Below are 22,348 nucleotides of genomic sequence, written 5' to 3' on the forward strand. Positions count from 1 at the left end.
TTCTTTCACCAGTAGAAAGTGGGAGATTGAAAAGCTGAAGCCATCAGAAACTTCAGATGAATGTTAAAACAACCGCAGTGATATAGCCAGCTTCATTTGAATTAGAAGCCTTTTAAAAGTTAGGCTGTAGAAGTTATCAATAGCTGAACTGTTGTGTGAAACTTTTTTTTTTTTAAGCAAAGATTTAAATCCTCGGAGGCCAACCTAGCTCTGTTCTGATAAAAAATCAGCTTATAATGTCTCTGGTAAGCAATTAGGACTTTCAATAATGGAAAGGTATCCTAGATCATAAGGTAACAGGAGAGGAAATATATACTAATGTATTAAAAATTCTCAGATGTGTATCTAGTTGAAAGTCCGTTGGGTTGTTTTAATGCATATGATAGAGATACCTTTTAAGAAAATGACTTGCCTGAAGAGCAAGGGAAAATAATGGTGCATATATTCATTAAGAGGCAAGTCGAGGAAGGAGTGTGCTCTTTGTGGGCTAGCTCATTCGTAGGAGAAATGTACTGAAGAGCTAGTAGGCCATGCAGCAAGTTTTTAGGTTGGCCTGCTGGCTTACCTGAGTACTACAAAGTGGCCATGTTCACTGAACTTCACTCAGTTTGTTCAATTTAAGAAAGGAATTTTGTTGCAACTCTTGATTCTGAATGTGGTGTTGTTAAAGAAGCTGGTCTTTTGTACAAGAAAAGCTTTATGCCAGGGTTGTGTGAGTTTGTTAAGATGCTGTAGGTGGAGTTTCCATATTATTTAGTGGAATTTCCCAGTAACAGTAAGCTTTTGAAGCTGGTATTTTGCCTATTATATCTAATCTAAGAACAAGACAGGGGAAAACCAAAAAGAATTTAAAGTGAATTTTAATGTGACTGTATTTCAATATGAATAACTGACTGTTTATGAAAAACCTGTTATTTCTGAAATTGGAAATTTAGACTTTTTAAAAAGATTTTTACAATAAGTTGAAATACTTTAATACAGTAGTTTTCACTGATTTCCTAACAATAATATGCTGGTCAGGCAGGGTTGTTCAGGTGAATATGGCCCTGTAGCTTGCATTGTGGACCTAGGCAGATGATCTGGCTGAATTGTGGCAAAATCTCCTACTGCGCTTACTATCTCTTATTTAACTTCTATCTGCTATAACAGTTTAATGATGCATTCTTTTTTCTTTGGCTAATTTAAAAGTCACAGAAAGATTGTTTTCATAGAAAAATTCCAGTGATGCTGTTAAAATTTACCTCTGCAGTTATGTAGCTATGGAGTCATTTACTGTTTAAACTATGAACTTGCAGCTCAAACGTGCTTTGAAGATGTCAGTGTCATAGTTGAACTGACTAAATACCTACTTTTTTTTTCTCTAGTGGCCAGGGAGAATGTATAAAAACATAAATGTTTACCATCAAAGAAATCATGAAACAGTTGTGTGAATAACTAAGAAAATTACACCATTCTTAACAAGAAAGAGTCTTGTGAAGTCAGGTATGAATCCGAAGGCAGAGCAAAAGAATGTTCCTAATTACTTGATACTGTCTGTCCAGTGCTTCAAGTAAATGCTTATTTGAAGCTTTTATGTGGGAGAAAATTGTGTATTACCTTGAATACATTGCTAACTTATGATAGAGGATTGATGTTAAACAAGCTTTCTAGTTATTTTTGAAGTTTATCAGCAGGCTATGGGAAAAAGGAAGACAGTAAGCAAGGCTCAGCTGTTTGAACTGCACTCATGGGGTTTTGAGTGCCTTTGTTTCTAAAGTAGATTTGGGTCACAGGCACATCCTCATTTCAAAAAAGAAATCTGCAGCTCCAGTGCTAAACTACCCATAAGTGTGGGAGTACATGGACAAGAGAACCAAGCCATTTGCTTTCTGACTGTAGAAAGATTCCTGCTTCTGATTAATAAGTAAGTTGCCACAGGCAACTTTTTTTTTAAAGTGGTGAGTTCCCCTTTCTACTGTAGTTCCTCAAGTGAATATAGTGCTATTTGAATAAAACAAGACTATAGCTGAAATACCCTTTGAACTAGAATGATTACCTAATTTGAAAAGTGACCGTATATTTTTCCAGTGAGCTGACACATTTGTCTGTATTGTACGTAGTAAAAAAGAAACAGGACTATTTTTACGTAAATGTTGACTTGGAAAAGCACCATGTATTTTCTACGATGTCTACTTGAGTTCAGAAAGCTTGTAATAAATTTAAAAGTTCACTTAATCTGCTTCATTCATTTCTAGGCATCTGCTATAGAGTTACAACATGGTTAAGGATGTGCAGAGTTGAAGTGTGTTGAACTAATGCTATAAGCCAGCCTAACAGAAGTTCATGGTAGGCTTAGGCTGCTGCCGAACTTGCTGTGTCAGGATACTTGTAACAGTGATGCTGGTTAGGGGAGGGAACACTCGTAGCTGCGCAGGGAATGAGTAGGTAGGAAGAAAGAGAGGCAGAGAGCTGCAGCACTCTGCTGGGGCTGGAGAGTAAGACATTTTAAAATGGGAGCAAGCTTCTAATTTTAAATGCACAGTACAGTGCTTTGACAAAACAGCCCAGCACCAATAGGCCTGTTACTAGAAATGAGTAGTATGCAAGACTAGCCTGAACAGCAAAAGTGTGAATTGAAACATACTTTTTTTTTTTCAACCTGGACTCTGCTTTAAAATGAGTAAACTACTTGCTAAAGTAATGTAGGAGTGTAAATTACATGCCTTCCTAGTCAGTTGGTTTAAAGAGAAGTGGAAGTAGCTTTGAATAATCTTTGCCTTTTGGAAAACTTCTGTGACTTGTAACTATTATTTCAATAGTTTTCAAGCAAAAGTTGAAATTCATGGCGTTCCCTAGCACCAAAGGGACAAATTAGGGTAGTGGGCAACTGATCAGTCACAAGCTGAGATAAAGACAGTTTATTTAGCAGACAAGCTTTGGTGAATGAATATAGAGCTGTGTAATGATATGCTGTTTCTGATAACAGGACCTCAGTAATGGGTAAATGTCCTGGGAACGTTGAAATCTTGGAGGTAGCATACTTCAGGGTTAGATTTAGCTCTTTTGAGTGTTTACAGCTTCCCAGTTCCAGTAGTACCTTTTGCTTGCTTGAGCAGCTGGTTTTCAGCCCTCAGTAGTTCTGTTCCTTACTTGCTTTTGTCTTGTTTGGGGGTCTTTCATCACACATTAGCAGCTATTGTTCTCAGTTGTTTTAGCCTAGGAATTGTTGAGCTTACCAACTACAGACTACTTGGCCTTCAGTTCTCTTCCCATTGCTGGTAGCAAGCGGGGACTATGAGGGTATAACCTGCTGGCTAGCAAATCTTTCTTTGAAACTCCCAAAATAATTTAGAATACTTCAATTGTTTAATTTAATCGTATGTTAAAGGAAATTGATCTCCTTTGAGAAGCTCTACTTGAGTTTTCCTCGGTCCCTTCTTTATGCAAGAAACTCAAATGTGGATTCAGAGCTCATGGTTTAAACCATGCCTGAGGAAGTATTATCTCAAAATATAGATACATAGAATTCTCTCCTGGGATAAACATAGGTGTAGCTTGCCTCCCATAGTCTACCTGAATGTGAGTCCAGAGATGCTAGCAGCCCTTTCTTCAAATATTATACTCCACGCTGTAAAATAGAATGGTTATTCCCTCCTTCATAGCAAAGACAGAGTCCAATGATGTGAAAGAGTGTTCAGAAGAGCCTGGGATGGAATGTATGGGGGGGTCTGTGGTCTTCCCACATCTTCTAGCAGTGAAGATTAAATAAAAAAAACTAGCAGTAGGGCCTTATTCTATATCATAAGAATGACCTGTCAGAATTGTTCTTACCACTCGATAAAGAAATATTTGTTGTATACGCTCTTGGGACTGGCACCATCAGTAAGATTCTGTGTATCTTGATGGACTAAGCAGGTTTAACTGCAGATTGGGAGACAGTCCTCTGTTGCCTTTTTATTCTTAGAAATGGCCTTGTAACTGGAACCAGATACAACTTGGAAGCAAAGCCACAGTTTATGGTAGCTCACATGTCTTCTAGATTATTATCACTGCTGTTTAAATTCAACTAGGCTAAAGATCGCTTCTCAAAATAATCATTCTAGAAGCTGTTTTGGCAAAATGAGGAAGACTTTATATATGGGCATCCAAAAGGGATTGAACTGACAGTACTCTTCCCTGCGTTCCACCCTTTGTGCAAGAGCTGAATGTAGTCTGGATTCTTTAAGAAGCTGAATGCTAATCTTGCATCCTTTTAAAATCCATTTAGTAGCAGTAGCATTGTATTGTGTTCCAATCTGATTGTATTTATCGTGTGGGTTTTTTTAAATTTTCCCTGCTTCCAGTTCCATTGGGATGAGATCAGATTTAATGAGGTTTTCTTTGGCTGCCTTTTGACTGATCTAAATTATTGAGAATATAGTATAGGTGCTATGAGCTGCAGGATGTCTGACTTCAAACCTTTGCCAGAATAGCTGTTGTTCTGCCTTAAAGTTGTGATTGTTTGTTTTTTCTTTTTCATTTGTCGTTATGCCAGCCAAGTAGGTTAAGAACCACAATGCCATGATTGGAACCATTGTGAATGTTCCTTAAAAATAAATAAGAATAGAACTATAATCTTAGTTCATTCCCAAACTGGTATTGGAGGCAAAGTGTAATGTTTTCAGAACTCTATCTGAACTAATATATGATCAATCCTTTCAGGCAGTATGGCACAAGAAGGTGGAAATAGATGAAGTGAATCTAAAGGACAGGTAAATGGCATTTATGAAGACCAGTTTTGGTAGAAGATTCATTTCCCTAAGCTTCTTTCTTAGTACAGAGAGTGTCGTGCTGGGAAAGGGCCTTCAAAGGAGCTCTTCACTGGTTTGGGGACAATGGGGGAAACCATAGGAAGGTTAGATTTCTTCAGTGGATGTAGATGTTCGCATCAGCCAACAGGGTCTAGTTCATGGTTCAGTTATCTACTGCAGATTACAAGAGAGAATATCAGAAGATATGCAGTGGGAACACAAGTAGTATCACTGCTGCCTTTGTAACCTGCTGTTTTCTGAGAGCTGTAGGGTATTTTAAATCACTGTTGTTCTTACTTGATCAAACAGCACATCTCTTCAACCCAGAAAGAATACGTTTTATTAGTTACATTTGGTAATTTTCATATTAATGCATTATCAGAGTAGAAGGAACAATGCTGCTTCTTAATTAATGCTGGTTCTTGGATGCTTTATAGTCTGTGTGGATCTCACAATGCATATATTGCTCCAGCTTTGTATGTGGGAACTGGAAAAAGCTGGTCACCTTGCTTTTTAAACCCTTACGGCAGTGCTGTGGGATACTGGGCACATAACAGAGGAATATAAAGGCTTTTTATTCCTGTACATGTACACCCAAAAGTGCAATGCTTGTACCTTGCACATAACTTGGAGGATATTCTCCTCTGTAATTACTGGGCTTAGAATATTGGAGGGATTCCTGCAATTGAACTGGATTGCCAATAGTGGATAAGAGTATTAGTGTAGTTACTGGGAAGAAGTGAATGTTTTTAAGGTATGATTCATCTGACCAAGTGTAGACATCTGCTTTAAGGATGAGACAACTCATGACCTAACTATATTACCTAGGTCTGTATTGACTATGAAGGGAACTTCATGTAAATCAACACTTAGATGAATCTCACCCAAGGTATTAAAATTCGGCAACACTGCAAAGAAACTTTATCCACCTTTGAAGTGCAAAGTTTAACTTTATGGAGTAACTTTGGCATAGTAAATTGGTATTATTTCTGTGCTGCTGCTAAGAGTTACTTTTTCATAGATGCAGAAATTCTGCATGTGACAAGCTTTAGTATTAAACAGCTTTTGAGTATAACAAGTAGTCAGAATAGACTGGATTTGGGAATCTTGGGCTTGTTTTTCTCAAATAAATTAAATGGCTTGAATCTTTACTTTTTTATTCCAATAATAATGTCTTACAGAGCACTTAAACCTCTCTAATGGAAACTGCAGGAAATAAGAAGTATTTTTATTTTTTTGGTCTTATTGACTACATTTACCAGTGTGTGAATTTTCATCAAATGTTTGTGCCTTTCATTGTCAGGCCAACAGCAAGCTTTAAAAAAAATAAAAAAAAAAATTCTAGAAAACCGTAATATATTACCAGGTTAATAATGAAAGTGTTTATTATACAACAGACTTAATTTCAGCACAGACTAAAAGTGCGCCTTTATAAATACTCAGAATTTATTGATAAATATATATTAAATTCCACTTACTGTTGGGGATCTAAGTCCTCGGCATTGTACTTGTGTGGTAAATATGCTATTATTATATTATCATTGAAGAATATATTGAAGAAATACTAAGAAGAGCAATGAAGCTGGTGGAGGGTCTAGAGCGCAAGTCTTGTGAGGAGCAGCAGAGGGAATTGGGGTTGTTTAGCCTGGAGAAAAGGAGGCTGAGGGGAGACCTTGTCGCTCTCTACAACTACCTGAAAGGAGGTTGTAGCGAGGTGGGTGTCAGTCTCTTCTCCAAGTAACAAGTGATAGGACAAGTGGAAATGGCCTCAAGTTGTGCCAGGGGAGGTTTAGATTGGATATTAAGAAAAATTTCTTCACCGACAGGGTTGTCAAGCATTGGAACAGGCTGCCCAGGGAAGTGGTGGAGTCGCCATCCCTGGAGGTAGTTAAAAGACGTGTATATGTGGTGCTTAGGGACATGGTTTAGTGGTGAACTTGGTAGTGTTAGATCATAGAGTCCAACCATAAACCTTAAGGGTCTTTTCCAACCTAAATAATTCCATGATTCTAATTAGCAAAAAATCTATTTTTTTAATAACAGCCTGCCCTTTCTTTTTCTTCTTTCCACCCCCTCACCAAACAAAATAATGTAAACAAAGGCAGAACCTATTATTCTAAATTAACATACTATTTCTATGTACTTTGGAACATCCATTCCCTGCATATACAGTTTATGGATAAAGTTGTTTGAGTCTTTCATTATATTTGTTACATCACTGTAATTTACATTTTGAGATCATTTGAAGGAAACATAATAGAGATATTGATGGCTTCTGTCTGAACTATGAGTCTGTCCTTGATGAGAACTTCAGAATAGATATCTATATAGCAGAATACAGATGGATGCAGCAAACATTGCGGTTAACAAGTTTATGGCTCTGAATATTGACACTTAAGTGATTTTAACCAAGTTTTCCTTTGGAGCTACAGACTGCAGTTTGTTTGGGTACTACATGAGAGATCTGTGTGCCTCTCAGTTGTATTTTCCACCAGGAATTTGAAATCACCATAGCAAAGTTATGTGGAATAGAGGAGACAGGTAGGTTGAGATTCACTGTCCAAACTGGAATATCTTCTGCCACTTCTGAATTTCTGGGGTGCCTCTGATATTCAAAAAAAAAAAAAAAGGACTGGCAAACATAATGCATAATCCACAGGAGACCTATTTCCTTCTGGAATAGTAGCTGGAAGCCAGGCAGGATATCCTCCTCAAATTAGGTATGTCTGTTTAGGCACCTGAATTGCTCCCCTGAGGCTAGTGGCTTGAAAAATCAGGGCCAAGAGGCTAGTTTCCAAAGTCCTGATAGGTAGTTTCCAGTTACGGAGCAGTGATCAATTTGAGAATGGGAGGAGACCTGTGAAAGGAACAGATTGCAAGGGTGCATCTGAGCACTCAAAGAAGAGAGTGAGTGACAGGAGCTAGCCAAAGGCCTTGAACTGCATTAGTGTTCCTGTTTTGGATGACATTTCTCCTGAAGTACTCTGACTAAAGCCTGTTACCTACTGTAGTTCCCAGTACTGCTTCAAACTTGGTTCCCTTAATGTGGTCCAGATTCTTGGAAGTTATTTTTCAAGGCTTTTTTTACCTTCACATCTGCTCACTATTGATGGGAACATTATGGTATCTGGGGCTAAACAGAGGAAGTGGGTGAACCAGTGAAAAGTGTCACACGTTGGAGTACAGTTTTCATCTTTTCAAAAAAGGTTTAAAAAGAACCAACTCCTTCAGTGTCTTCCAGAAAGGCTTGGTTCTTTGGTGTGTGACTGTGTCCAACTGCCCAAATGGTAATCTGCTTACCTACTTTTCAGTAACTGTCATTTCTGGTAATAGATGCGTTGTACTGCAACTTGAACTGTCAGCTGGTAGTAGGTGAGTACTCTAAAACATGAAGATCAGAGTATGAAATTTCTTGCTACAAAGAAATGATTACCAGCTGTGTCATGCTCACAACTCTAAGGTGGGGTCCATCTCCTTACCAGAGTTTCTGGCAACGGAAGTTTTTTGCCCCAGTGATCTTTTATTAAGTAGTAATAACAACATGCCAGCGTTGCTATTCAGGGACAAAGGTGTTAACTTCCTTGTTCCTGAAGCACATGGATACAATGGACTTGAGCACTGTTGGTAGGAACCTAGCGTGTCTGCAAAATGGTATTTCAGTAGAATGTATGAATCTAGACAGCATTAAACCCATTTTCAAAATGTTAGCAACTTGAAAAATTAAATACTAGGCTGCTCAGAGAAAACGATGCAAGGATGTCGCTGAATCTTAAAAATCCTTGTGTCTTATATGTAATGAATTCAAGTATACAAGTTGGAAATACTTGAGAATTTCAGGACTTGAAAGAATGTATTTTCATTTTGATGAAGGAAATGCTCATCAGTCAGCAGTGACAATTGGCATAATTATTGGCAGCTTCTGCATTGTCATTTAAGCATGTTCATTGCAAGGCAGTGAGGCTTTTTTTATTCATCATCTTGTGCTTAAATATTGTCTATCCCACAATAGCAGTATTTCCCTTTGTTACCATTATGACACTTGTTATAACTGTCAAAGGAAATGCACTGGACAGCCTTGGATGTGAACATAAACTCTCCCTTCAGAATTTCTTAAGGTATTCAGAAGTGGCTGGAGAGTCAGCCCTTGCAAAATTTACAGTTTATGAAGTCTAATATGCAATATTTGAAATGTTTGAAGATTGGGCAAGTATAGCAAAAACAATGAACCATTTCACAGAGCAGCTGAAATATTTTAATTCAGCTCTGCAGTGCTTTCCAAGAAAGTCAATGCACTGCAGCATAAAAACTGGCCTGTAACACTCTTCCAGAGGGGGGATTACAGCTAGTAGTCTTTGTCTGGTTTTTGTCTATTTACATTTTAAAGGGTGGTAAATAAAGCATTTGGGTTTTAATAAACTTACCTGCTAGATTGGTGGTTGCTTTGAATGTTTATATTTTGGCAGTAAGTGCCAGTTTCCCCTTGAGATGTCCTTTCTTGTTGGTTTAACCTATCTCCCCTCCACTAGCAGCAGCAGGCTGTCAGAACTAGATAGGAGCAGCTTTTTCTGGAACAAACTGGTTTGAAGAAGTTGCCAATTTTGCAGCAGCAGTATTGACTTAATGAGAAACAAGAGGAAAGCAGTAATTATTTTTAAAATTGATTCAGGCGTTATTGCACATGATATCGTCTCTCAAATTAAGTTCTCTAAGTGTTTGTTTTTAACAGAAAAACATGACCTGTGTAAATATAACCAGTTTAGCCCCAACCCCATGCATTTTAATGAAGAACCTTGCAAATATTAATGGTGTCTATATACACAGCAAGAGGAGAAAAGATTCTGGAGGTCACAATTGAAATGCCTTAATTTTCTGTGTAGTTAAGCTAAAAATCTTATAGCTGGCACTGCCTTCAGTCTCTGACATACCTTCTATTAATGTTAACTAGCCTGTCCATTTTTTTAAAAAATTTAACTGTATGTGTGACTTGCTGTTAGTATTTTCTGTTCTGAAATCTGTATAGTTAAAATTTCAAACAAGACTCGGTAAAACCAAGGAAAATTGCCTTATGCAAGCCTAATTAATTTATTCTGTAATGACTGTGTTGTTTTAGGGGAAAATTAGTTACCAGTTGCTTCCAAGCATTCTGTTTGAGAGCTCTTTTTCACAAAACTAGTGTTTTGTTTTTACTAATCTGTGCTGAAGAAAGGGAACCGTTAAGCCCTCCTTTTTTAGTGCAGCACTTTGCATCCACAAACAAAAATACCCTTTTGGATCTACAAATGATTATCTAGTGGCTTTAGCAAATTGGCTCTGAAACCTGTTCGCTACAGTGAAGACGCAAATGAGCCGAAACTGGGGCAGACCAGAGCCGTCTCCTCCTATTGTCTCAGGATGCTTCAGTAGTGTGGAATGTAGTCCCAGGAAATTGAGAACAGAGTTGGGAATAATACAGTATATGCCTTAAATCCATTCTGCTGAATGGCTTGAGATGGCATTGCTGTGGATGCAGTGTGTACCTTGTGAAGAAGAGTAAGAATGTGCCGTGGTTTCCCCTACGTGTCTAAAACACAGGCTAGCGTTCCTTGAAGAGGCATACGCATTGTGAGCCTGGAGCCAGGGAGAACTGTTATGGCGCAAACAGAAACTCTTTTCTCCTGGCACAACTCCATTTAATCCACATCATATTCCCTAATCCAGCTCATTGCATGGCAGCATAAATCTTTGTGTTAGCATGGGATAGAAACGAATGGGCAGGGGAGCCAGCATTGTTACTTTTGTTAGCAATGGGGTGTCTGGGCCTGGTTCAAGCAAAGTCTGAATGTAAGGTTCCACAGCTGCTTGATTTTTATACAAATGAATACTGCTGCTAAAAAGGGTGGAGGTCTTTCCCTCTACTCCTCCTACTCAAGAGCCACGTGCTCTTGATACAGCTGCATAAACAACTATCCTGGCACAAAGGAGTAGATGAAAATGTGGGTTCTTACCACTTACCATCCTCACAATAAGCATGATGGTGATTATGGAACTCCTGCCACGTTAAGTAATATGTTTTCACCTGCCCTCTGGAGCACTCTGGAATGCTTGCTCCATTAAAAAAAAATAAATCTTATAGGATTATTTTGACAAAAATAAACCCTGATGCTTGAGAACTTCATTCTTCTGATCGAGAACAAACAGCTAAGTATGCTTTTAAAAATCTTACTTCCTGCAGTGATTTCATGTTAGACATTAACATTTACAAATTGACACATTGGAAATACTTTAAAAAGCTCACTGGACTGCCTACCTAGACTTAGGTTCTCCCTCAGCTCATATCAGTGCACAGAGGCAGGAAGAGAAACAGTTTCAAGCCTGTGTTCTGAGATGGAGTGGTTTAGACTGCTTAAAGAATCACCTCCAATGGTATTAGTAAAAAAGATTTAATAGGAACTTATATAAAAGCGTGACTTCACAGAAGTCTATTACTTACTGCATGGATGAAATGCACACAAGAAAATTAAGTCGGAATCAAACTAAAATTATGTATACAGAGACCAAAGATACAATAGGGTAAAAGAGAAACATACAAAGAAAAATTGGGTTAGAATTGATTTTTCATGATTTTTACAGAGATCGGGAATGTAGAAAGGTAGGGGAGACCCTCCTGTTGAGTCATGAGGTTCAGAGAAGACCCCTTTGCTTTCTAAACTCCTGTTGGAGTCTAGGTGCAGCTGGATCAACTCCTAGTCTCAGACTTGGGCAATGGTTTATATCTAAAGGGATTATGAGTATAATAGCAGCCTGGGATTCATTCACAGTCGAATAAAGTTCAGGACAGTAATTTAGGTGTAGATTTGAAAAGCAATGTTTGTAATATACTTGCTGTAGAATATTCAGGTTAGCACACACACATGCATGAAGACACTAAGAGATATATGTAAGCGACTACAAGAGGTATACCTGTTAAAAATTCCCCTTGAGCTCAGTGAAAATATTCACAGCAAATGCTTCATCATCTTTCTCAACGGGCAAAGGGTCGAGCCACAAGGAGTGGAGGGTATCAGCCCAAGTCTTGCTGGCTTTCAGCGACAGACCTCCCATCTTCTCAAACAGAAAAGTTTGTGAGCTCTGAGAGGTGTCCCGCTCAGAGGGAGCCCATTGCGGTCCAGGAGAGCTCAAAGGGTCTCACTTAGTACCGTGCTTTATAGGCTTGGGAGATGATAGGCTTTAGTCATCAGCAAATTACTGCAATTCCAGCTGTGCTGGTACCGTTATGCATGAGTTACGCTTCAGATAAGGATGGCTCCAGGGCTGTCAGAGAATGAATTAAGATTCAGATAGGGGCTGCTCCAAGGCAGTTAGGAGCGGACTGAGATATGTCCCAAGGTTGTCAGGAGAGACCAAGTTATCTCTGCTCCCGTTCCCCGCCTCCGCTGGGCAGCAGGAGTCCTTGGAACGGTCAGCACGACTCCCTGTCTTAGCCATGTAAGAGTTCCTGGTACGGTCAAGGGACGCTTAACCGCCCAACTCATTACAGTTATGCTAAGGCCTAGCAAGACGTCCTGAGTTCGTAGGTCAGCCCAGAGAGGGGGAAGGAATGCACCACCACAGCCTCTCTTCCTTTTTGATAGACAATGGATTTCTTTGTTTTACAGCTTTGAATGAAGATACTTATGTTATAATAGGATATTAAAAGAAAGCAAACTGTGCAATTCTTGTTAGGACTCTTAAATTTGAAAGTTTAAGCCCATGTAAAATGGGACTGTTCTCAGAGAAAGGCATTCCAATGTGTGTCATCTTATCCCTTGCAATGTGGCCCTTTTGAAGATTCACTAAGTGCTAAGACTACAGAGGAACCTTACCTATTTCTAACAATACATGGGTGTTTTTTGTGCTCTCTACTTTTCAGATGTTTTTTCTTTTTTTGGTTCATATCCACTAAACCTTGCAGTGCCTCAGGCCCAAACACACTGAAATTTTCAGTTATTTTACAGATGAATCCTGTGGGGTTTTTTTGGTTCTTCCCGCCCCCCCCTGCATTTGCCCCATTGTAGTGGGCACTACAGGGCTGGAAGCAGTAGATTGCATTTGATGTGAATAAAACAGATGATGATTAGAACCAGAGAACGGGCTTCTTGTTACCAGTAGAGAAAGTGGAGGGAGGATGGTAAATCAGCTGGCAACTGACTGAAGCTTGACAACAGTTTGAGAGGGAAACATAGGGTTTGAAACAAACAGGCAACCCAGTAAGGGTAAGTCCGGTCAAAAATGGTACAACTGGCTGAAGGTCCCTGGTTAACTACTCCTGTAGCTGCTCTGGTGTGCTGCAGTCACTGCTGGATCCTCTTTGGTTAGATGATGGTAGGTGATGCTACTTCAGGCAATTTTAGGAAAAGGTAAGGTCACCCTTGCCCAATTTCCCATCCCTCCACACTCTAAGGAGGAATAGGAAAGGTAGCTTGATCTCAACTTGTTGCCTTTTCTAAGTAATACTAGATCTGGTTTTCTTGGATATTGCCTGTGTCTCTTGAGTGTAGTGCAATATCAGGCATTCTGAAAGGAAATGACATTAAAAATATCAAGTGTCAACTCTCTATTTCTGGCAATTTGCTATTGTAGCAAGTCTTCTTTCAGAGAATCTTTAGGAAGGAAAATTACTTTGTTCACTGAAAAATAATGGTCTTGGAAGCCAGCTAACTATATTGTTCAATTCACACGCAAATATCTCAAAGCTCCGTAGAGTTGATTGGTTCAAGAATTAGTTGAGCATCAGAACATTAATGTGGAATTAGAGGTCCTCCTTACCCCTAATTTAATCAGGATAAACAGTAGAGTCTTACCATCCAGGAATGTGCTTAACCTGAACAGTGTTAGCCAAAATGCTAAACTGAATCTGATGCTGTTTCTGATGCTGCTGCATTGTAATTGCTCTGACAATGTTTTTTTAAAGATACTGGGGTTTTGTCTTTTTGTGAAAATACTAGGTTTGGTCTGACTTGTTAATGTACTTGAAGAATATATACTTGCTATAGCAAATATCAGTTGCAAAAATAATTTTTGGATTAGTGAATTTTCATTATATTACCTCACAGTGCGTGGGTTAATAATGTTCTATGCTGCAGCTTTCCAGATTTTTCTTCTCTTTTGCCCTCATTCCTTTTAACAAAATGGTGGGTATTTGGGGGGAGGTGGGGAACGAACAGCAAAATAGTTTGGGCATTTTTTTTTTCCTGCCTTTAAAGCAATAACGTAGTTCTTGATGACATAGTATGCTTCTCCTGTAGTTTCGTTAGAGGATTAATTATTTTCCTTACCCATTTATACAAGGAAATCAACTAAATGGCTTTTAATATCTGCTGCTCAGAATTTGAATCTTCTTGAACAGACCATAGCATAATAGCTAGAGTTACCAGCCTTGAAAGCTGAAGTAAATTGTGGCACAATTCAGGAAGCAGGTGTCTTGAAACAAGAGGAAGGAAGTGTTGGCAATAAGGTTAAGCATGGTTAGAAAGCTATTGCACGATTGCTTCCAAACCTTAACGCTTAAAAAAAAAAAAAGTTTAATTCATTGTAGCCCTAGGAGGGACTTGATGGAGGAAATGATAATTAATTCAGAGGTTAATTTAGGAATTGCATTCTTTCCATGCTTAAGGAACAGTTTAAAATGTAATTAAATGTTTACGAGGAAATAAGATGTACCGATGAACATTAAAAGCAAATACATACGTGGAATGTAGTAAGAACATGCTGGGGCTATATTAAGTTGCCTTTGTATTGCATTCCTTCTTCCTGTATGTTACTGTAACTCTGAAATATGTGCAGAAATGTCTTTGGAAAATATCGCTGTCCTTTTGGTTGTTCAAAAAAGTTAGAGTTAATTGCTTGCTACATCACCTGTTGGCTTGGTAGCAAAAAGCTTGTATGTGTGCTTTGATGCTTGCTTCAGCCATCTGTCTTAATATTATTTGTCAGTTATGACTTTAAACCAAGCTGACTCTTTATGCACCAAAAGAAGTTGAACTCCTCTGTCAGGTCTATTAGTAGGCTGGGGAGAGCAGTAATCCTTAGTGTGCAGTGTTGTGTTTTGTTACTGCCACAGGACCTAGGAGGGGATACTTGTCCATGGTCTGAGTTAAGCCTTTGTACTGGAAAGCTGGATGAGGAAAAAAGGGTTTAAAATCATGTCTGTGATTCCTTTACCAAATCATAACTGTACATACAAAATACATTATAAATAATATGATTTGAGATAGTAGGAATAATGTATTAAAACTGTCAAGTCATTAATATGCTGATATTTATTGTACAGTTTCTATTTTTGTTGTTGATACCAAAAGACTCTACTCTAGTGTGCATCTATCTGAGTTTTTCCTCCTCTCTTTTAAATAAAATTTCTCTTAAGCTACAGTAGTATATGGTGTCGACTAGTTTGAGGACAGTGACACTGTCTCAGTACTCTTCAGAGCCCTTTTTACTTAAGAAAAGGAAAAAGCATAAGTTCTCTATGGTTAGCAATGTTCTAAACTGGATTAGGCCTCCAAAGTGGTACAGATATTGTAAATGGCATGAGGTTATGTATTCTCGACATCTCTCTAAGGTTGCAACATGGCAGAGCAGTGTCTTCTCCATATAAAACCTGCAAAGTTACATGCATCTCTTTCAGGTCCACTTCTCTTATCAACTAAGACAGAATTCTTGTTTAAAGCATTTAGCTTTAAAAAAACCAAACAAAACCCCCAAATCAACCAAACAACAAAAAAACCCCCAAAACCTGGAACCGTTGAGGGGGCAGAGTACCCTGAGGATACATAACTGGTCTCCCTTTTCCTTATCTCTGGTGGCAACGTTCCCTTCTGTATCCATTAAAGGATAGATATTCTCCTTGGGTTTCTTTTTACTGTTAACATATTTGTAAAAACATTTTTTGTTGTCCCTTACAATAGTGGCCAGATTGAGTTCTAGCTGAGCTTGGAATATATCTTGGAGCTGGCTGGAATTGGCTCTGTCTGACGTGAGGGCAGACCCCAGTGTGTTCTCACAGAGAAAACCACTGCAGCTCCCTCTCACCCCCTCTTATCAAAACCTGGACATGTAAACACAATGGACCATGTTATGGGACCAAATCTTACTCTAAAAGAGGACTCTGCATATGAAAAAAATTGAATGTTATGTGTCATCTTCAGAAAAAGATACTGAACAAATCCAGTAACTTTCCTGCTGCTCTTCCCAATATTTCTTGTTTATAACTCTCTGCAGCCTGGTGTTTACAGGTGTGTGCTCTTAGGGTTGTGCTGATGCATTTTGGGCTGTAAGCAAATAACATGAACTGACTTAAATCCCATCAGATCTGCGATAGCTGCAACTGTACAATTCGTATTGGATGAATGGCTGAAAACTTTGCTTGGCCTATGTGTAGTTTTATGATTTTATACAAAAAGCTGCATTCTGTAACTAGTATTGCAAAGTAAGAATTTACTTGAAAATTACTATTTCCAAATAAAACTTTAGTACTTAATTAGGACAGGTAACCCTGATAACATCAGTAGAAATGCTGATGGTGAAATAGATCTGTTTGTCCATAAGCTTTGCTGAATTAGAGTGTCTTGAATACAGTCAGTGTTCTTTTTTTAATTTTGAATACATTGTTTTTGTATTTATCCATGTTTTCCATTTAATTCCAAAATAGTCATTGTCTTTCCTCCACTGCCTCTGTTTTCCCATAGGAAGCTCTGAATTCTGGGTTCATTGTAAACCCTATTTTTCCTTCCCTGTAACTTAGTGTTTCTCTTAATTACGTGGGTTCTGGCTAAGTGCCAGTTCTTCACCATGTTCTGTAGGACTGTGTGGGGATTATATGGTGTGCTCCGCTGTAGTATTTGTTTACTGATAAGGAGTGCGGGTAGCAATTCCAGTGCTGATGTGCAGCCTATCTATGTGAGAGTGTCTCTTTGAGGTGGTTAGATTGAAGTTCTGAAATGAACCTGTATGAATTCATCAGGTACTTTTATTTGCCATGACCCTTTTGTTTCAAATGCAACACGCATGAAAAAACATGTACAGAGCATTCTGCTTGCACCTTCCATTTCCCACATGGAGAGTGGAGAGGAAAAGACCACACGTGGTTTATATTGTTCGGTTACTGAAAGAGCCTTGGATACGCGAAGGATAGTAGGTAAGGACCTGAAAGGAATGCTGCCTGGCTAATTTGTGCTTTACATTTTGTGCCAAAAAGGCCTATGTTGCCAGCTGTGTGTGTAACAGTGTAACTTGGTTATAGCAGTTACACTGAGATCATGGTATTAGGTATTTTCACTTAAATCCACGGTCCTGAAGATTAAACCTGGTGTCATGGTCTGACAAATTATAATCAACGTCTCAAACATTCGTTAAAGAATTTTAGTGGAAGAAGATGGCCTCTGTAAAAGCGCTGGAGTTGTGTGAACAGGAAAATGCTGCTGGAGAAGGCGGCCCCACGGAGCGTGGGACTGCGCTTCTCCAAAGCCACGAATCCTTATCTTGAGTGACCATGAGAAGAAGCACAACTGTATGCGCCAGAAGGAAAGCTCAGACAGTGGTCATGCCTGCAGGGAGGGAGAAGCAACTCCCCGATGACTCCCCAAGCCCACCAACCCATTTCCAGAGAATCCTGGGAACGTGAACTGCGCATGTCGAGACCTCCAGCTCATTTCTGGAACACTCCTGAGCTCACACTGTTCTTGCTCCATGATGGCAAACCCCCACCTACAGGGCTGCACCCTTTAGGTGTAAAAGAAGGAAGGATGAGTTCTCGGGGCACCCTCTGGAACTGGATCCCCAGACTGGCTGGACCAATGCTAGACCCAGGACTGGTGAAATCCTTTTCTTCTCTCTTTCTTCCTCTCTCCTTCTTGCCGCCACCCACACCCCCCCCCCCCCCCCCCCCCCCCCCATCCTTTTAAACAGAAACCGTTGACCAAGTCTGGGACTAGGAGTGGATCCAGCTGCCCCAGGCTCCTCTTTGAGAAGGAGTCTAGAAAGCAAGGGGGTCCATTCTAATCCTCATGACTCAACGGGAGGGCTCTCCTTATTTTCTTAAGGCTTACAGTTCACTGACATAGTTTCATGTTCCTTTTTCCATTTCTTTTTCTACACCTCCCTTCTCTTTTCAAATAGCGGCTTAATGACATGATGCAAGGTTCACATTGATAAGTTCTCTTGTACTGGGGCAAGGTTAGCTTGGTTGAATAAATGTTGATTGTTGTTGAACTCCCCTGGTGTCGTTTCACCTCAATTCCGACAAAGGAAGTCCATGAACCTCAGTCGCTCCAACCTTGGGATGCGACACCTGGGTTAAAACTGATTTGTTTATCAGTCATCAATCCAGGATTATAACAAAAGCAAACTTACACATAGTTGCAGAAGAAAACTTTGACTTAAGGCTAGACAGCATAAGGTATTCTAGAAAAGTTTCAGGAGGATTTTGAGAGGTTTGGGCAGTTTTTCTTTTCTCCTTTTCCCATCTCAGTCTAGAATCTGAAAGTGATCACTTGAACAGGTACTTGGCAGTATTCCCTTGGTGAAAATGCAAATGAAACATTTGGTTTACATTAGTAAGTTTCCGAACTCATCCCCTGCCACTTCCTTGCCCACCATGTTTTCAATTCAAGCTGATTTATAAACTCGACTTAATACAACTGATGTGTTTCAGTGGTTCCATGTTTAATCTTTGGTGGTGGTGTTGGCCGCTTCCCATCCTTGTGCTGCTTCTCATGTTGCTGTAGTGTAAACAGTAGTGCATTTGGTCAGTGAAGCAGAGCGGGAACTGAAGGTAAAGCTTGGGAGAGCAGGAGAAAGACATCCATGTCTGAATCAGTCTGCCAGTCTCATTCTCTGTCTATATCCCACTCCCAAACACATGCAAAGACTGACTCAGTCACTTGTGATGGTCCAGAGCGGTGCACTTTGTCAGGGTAAAGAATGAGCAGTGAGGGAACAGAGAGCAGTTTGTAATTGGCACTGTAGAAAAACGTAAAAAATAGTCTCTTTCAGCAAGTATGTAGCTTGAGTATTAGGAAATATATTTACTCTTGACTGGTAAATTGATTTGCTTAATAAAAGGGGAAATTCAGCACTTGGAGTTCTATTAACTACCTGACATACCAGAATTGGATTTCTTAATTATCCTTCATGATGATGGTATAAAAAAAGTTACAAAAGTCTTTAGCCAAAATACAGAATTTGTAAAGGAAGCTGCACAAATATGTATTGAAATGCAGACTGGCAAAATGGCAGTTACAATAAAACCAGGCTTAACATCATAGCCTTTCAGATGAAAGTGAAATGCCTTGCACACAAGTGGAAAACTGCTGGCTAAATTTCCAGAATGAAGAGTTAATTTAGTAGACTTTTGTTAGATAACTGCTTTATAGTGGGTTGGCCAGTTAAATCTCTAGCGTATATTGGAAGAACATTATGAGAAAGTTACCAAAATCTTGTATGAAGCACTTACTATAAGGAATGAAGTTCTTCTGCAGAAAGTGAAATATTTAACAGTTTCTGTACTTCTCCATTTTATTCTAAAAGTGAAACAGGAACAGAATTAAGCCCATGCTGGTTTAGTTAAATATGCAAGTGCTGAATTATATACTGGCGTTAAATTCATTGGGTTAAATGGTGCTTCTGATCTTCTTTAAGGTCCTAAAATCATGCCTCCTCTCAAAATGGCAGCTGTAGGTCTAGAATCTGTCTCAGTGTGGACTCGCATGACTGACTATTCTACTGTAGGCTTTGCATGATGACTTCCACATCCTAAGTGATTATTTCACCCTAACTTAGTTATTTTATTCTTTTCTCTTTTTGGTGGTAATGACTGTGATAATTTTCTTAAAGCAAGATGTTAATGCCTAGCATTTTAAAGATTTTTCTTGTATGATAAACAAGCCTCAGTGCTGATGAAACATTCTGTTTTCTGCACCTAGGAAAGGTGTCTACTTTGAGATGTTTATATAGATATTTTTTTCCATTTCAGTCTAGTCTGCTTACTGTTGAAACCCAAGTTTTGAACTTGACTTTGTCCTTTTTATTCCCTTGAGAAAACTGTTAATTGTTTAAACCGTTGCATTATTGGTTCTCCACTCTTTCTTCAAACAGGAGTCTAAGTATGTTATTGTCTTAGAATTGTTCCTCAGTGTGTCCAGTGCAGAGGAGAGGAGGAAGAGGACCTTGCTTATTTATTCCTATGTCTTTCTTGCTTGCTTTCCCTTGTTTAGTGTGAAGGTAGTGACAATATTAGTACAGGTCTGTTCTTCCTCTATACAACTTGCCTCATTAATTTTGAATTTACTACATTTCAGTTTCTCATTACATAGTTAGAAGTCAATCATGTCACTGTTGGGGGGGGTGGGTGTGTGTATGTAATACCACTCAACGTCACTAATTAATACTCCGCACTAATAAATGTTTACTTTAATCCATCCTATAACAACAAATTGTCAATGGGAACACATTCCCTTTAGAGGAAAGGAATTAATTTTCTATAAGATTAAGGCAAATTCTTTATAGGATAGGCACTTGACCTTGGTTGAAAGAATATACCATCAGGGAATAACAGGTGAAGGTTACTTCAGTGATAAATGAGAATTAGCTTCTTTCTACTCACACCTTATTGACAGGAAAGTATTAAAACATCCTGTCAAAGTATTTGTCCTTAGAAGCTGTCTTTGAAGTTGTTTGATAATCTTAAGTTGTGAAAGCATAATAAGATTTTTTTTTTTTCCCCCCCAGTCGGTGTTATCCGCTGTCCAATTTGTGGTCAGGAATGTGCAGAGAGACACATCATAGATAACTTTTTTGTGAAGGATACCACAGAGGTTCCCAGTAGCACAGTAGAGAAATCAAATCAGGTAAGTGCATTAAGATGTAATCAAGTTAACACCTTTTGGATGTGTATGCATATCCTTGGCTTCTTCCTGTGTGGCCTTTTTGCTCTTCCTATGCAGAAAAAGACTTCAAGTACTTAGTCATCCCATGGGGTAGCTAGTCTAGAACATCAGTTAAAATCAATGAAAATGTATGTGAAGAAGGTGGTTATCTTATTCTAAACTATTTTTAATTGTTGATGTAAAATTGCATCATGATAGCAAAAGATAAAAGTAAGGAATAGGCGTTAGAATCGGAATTTCTATACTTTGGACAGGGCACTTGAAGCACTCTTTGAAGCAGAGACCCGAACAATGCTACATCAAGAGATCTCAATGTAAAATGGAATCCTGTAGTTAAATTGACTATTTTTTCTTATCTCAGCACTGACAAAATATGGCACTAAATAGCTGGAGTGCAGTTACCAAGCAAGAGGCTCAAACTTCTAACTGGGGAAGATGCTATGTTGTAGGGGTTTTTTTTTTGTTTCTCTTATGTAAGCTGCCTCTTCTTCCTTTTGCAATCAAATAATAGCCATCTCATAAAACCAAAACCTGCTTATCTGGAAAAATAGTAATACTGGGTAATACTGGTGGGTTTTTTTCCTCCTGATGTTTTTTCAGGAAGAAAGTACTAGTACGGAAGCAGTACCAAATGAATAATAGCACCTATATAGAAACACAGTTTAGCAGTCTCTGATATCAAAATATTGCATGTCTTCATTTTTAGCTAGTAAGAGAGTATCTCAAACATCTCTTTACTCATAAACTTTTTATTAAACTCCAGGAACTTATTGTAAATAATTCAGCCTCTTTATATGTTGTTGCATTCTTCATAATAACAGTACAAAAAGGTTACTATGTCAATGTGGCTTGCATTTCAACTCATACCCTAACATTTGGATGGTAGTCTCCTTTTATTTTGAAAATGCCTCTTTTTCACTTTCCTGTTTTAGGAACCAGTATCATTGGCTCTTGATCTATTTGTTTTGGGGGCAGCTTCTTAGAGGTCCTTTATTGTGTATTCTCCTTGTTTCAAAGCTTAGCTGAAATTCGTGCTTACATATATGAATGGGTATGTGTCTCAGGAACAGATGAAAGTAACCAGTCAGGTTTGTGATACCAGCTCCCTGACTATTAAAGGCATAAATGTTGTCATCATCTCTGAGGAAGAATAATTTACTTATGTCTTGAAAACCATTAAACTGCATTCAGCTTATAAGGAATTTTGCAACTGGATTTCTGAGAAATTATAGACCTTACCAGAAACTGAAATTTAGTTGGGAGTCTCTGGAAGTATGAGCAGTGTTCTCTTAATGTAGGACAGTTTAAACTTTGCTTTTTTTGTGTTTGTGTGTGGTGTTTTTTTGGTTGGTTTGTTTGGGTTTTTTTTCCCCTGGGTGTTGCAGGGAAACATCTGAGTTTTGGAGATGGTTGTGAGATTTGCACAAAGTCTCTCAATACCAGTAATATTGACAAAAGGAATAGTACCTGTTGCATTGAAAATTTGATCATAACTTTTTTAGTGACTTTAAAATTAGGAAGAGGAGCATACTGCTTTGGGGAGTGGGGATAGAAGTAGAATTATTTTTCCTGGGTTTAGTGACAAAGTTTTTTGTTGTTGGGGTTTTTTTTTTTTCCCCTGCTTTCTGTGAAAGTTAAGTGGGGAATTGAGGCCTTCGAGACCTGGATAAGGATCTGAAA

At 38.7% G+C, this 22,348-nt stretch overlaps 1 protein-coding gene across 2 annotated transcripts in view; it reads left to right on the forward strand.

Annotated features, from left to right (window-relative positions):
• Positions 1-22,348, forward strand: part of TRIM24 (tripartite motif containing 24) — a 67,447-nt gene that overhangs the window by 7,822 nt on the left and 37,277 nt on the right. For both annotated transcript variants that reach the window (XM_052790349.1, XM_052790350.1), the window contains exon 2: positions 20,511-20,629. In XM_052790349.1, coding sequence (XP_052646309.1) covers positions 20,511-20,629 — 119 coding nt within the window. The remainder of the gene's footprint in view (positions 1-20,510; positions 20,630-22,348) is intronic.

The sequence above is a fragment of the Harpia harpyja genome, chromosome 6, assembly GCF_026419915.1.
Source record: "Harpia harpyja isolate bHarHar1 chromosome 6, bHarHar1 primary haplotype, whole genome shotgun sequence".
Lineage (NCBI taxonomy): Eukaryota > Metazoa > Chordata > Aves > Accipitriformes > Accipitridae > Harpia > Harpia harpyja.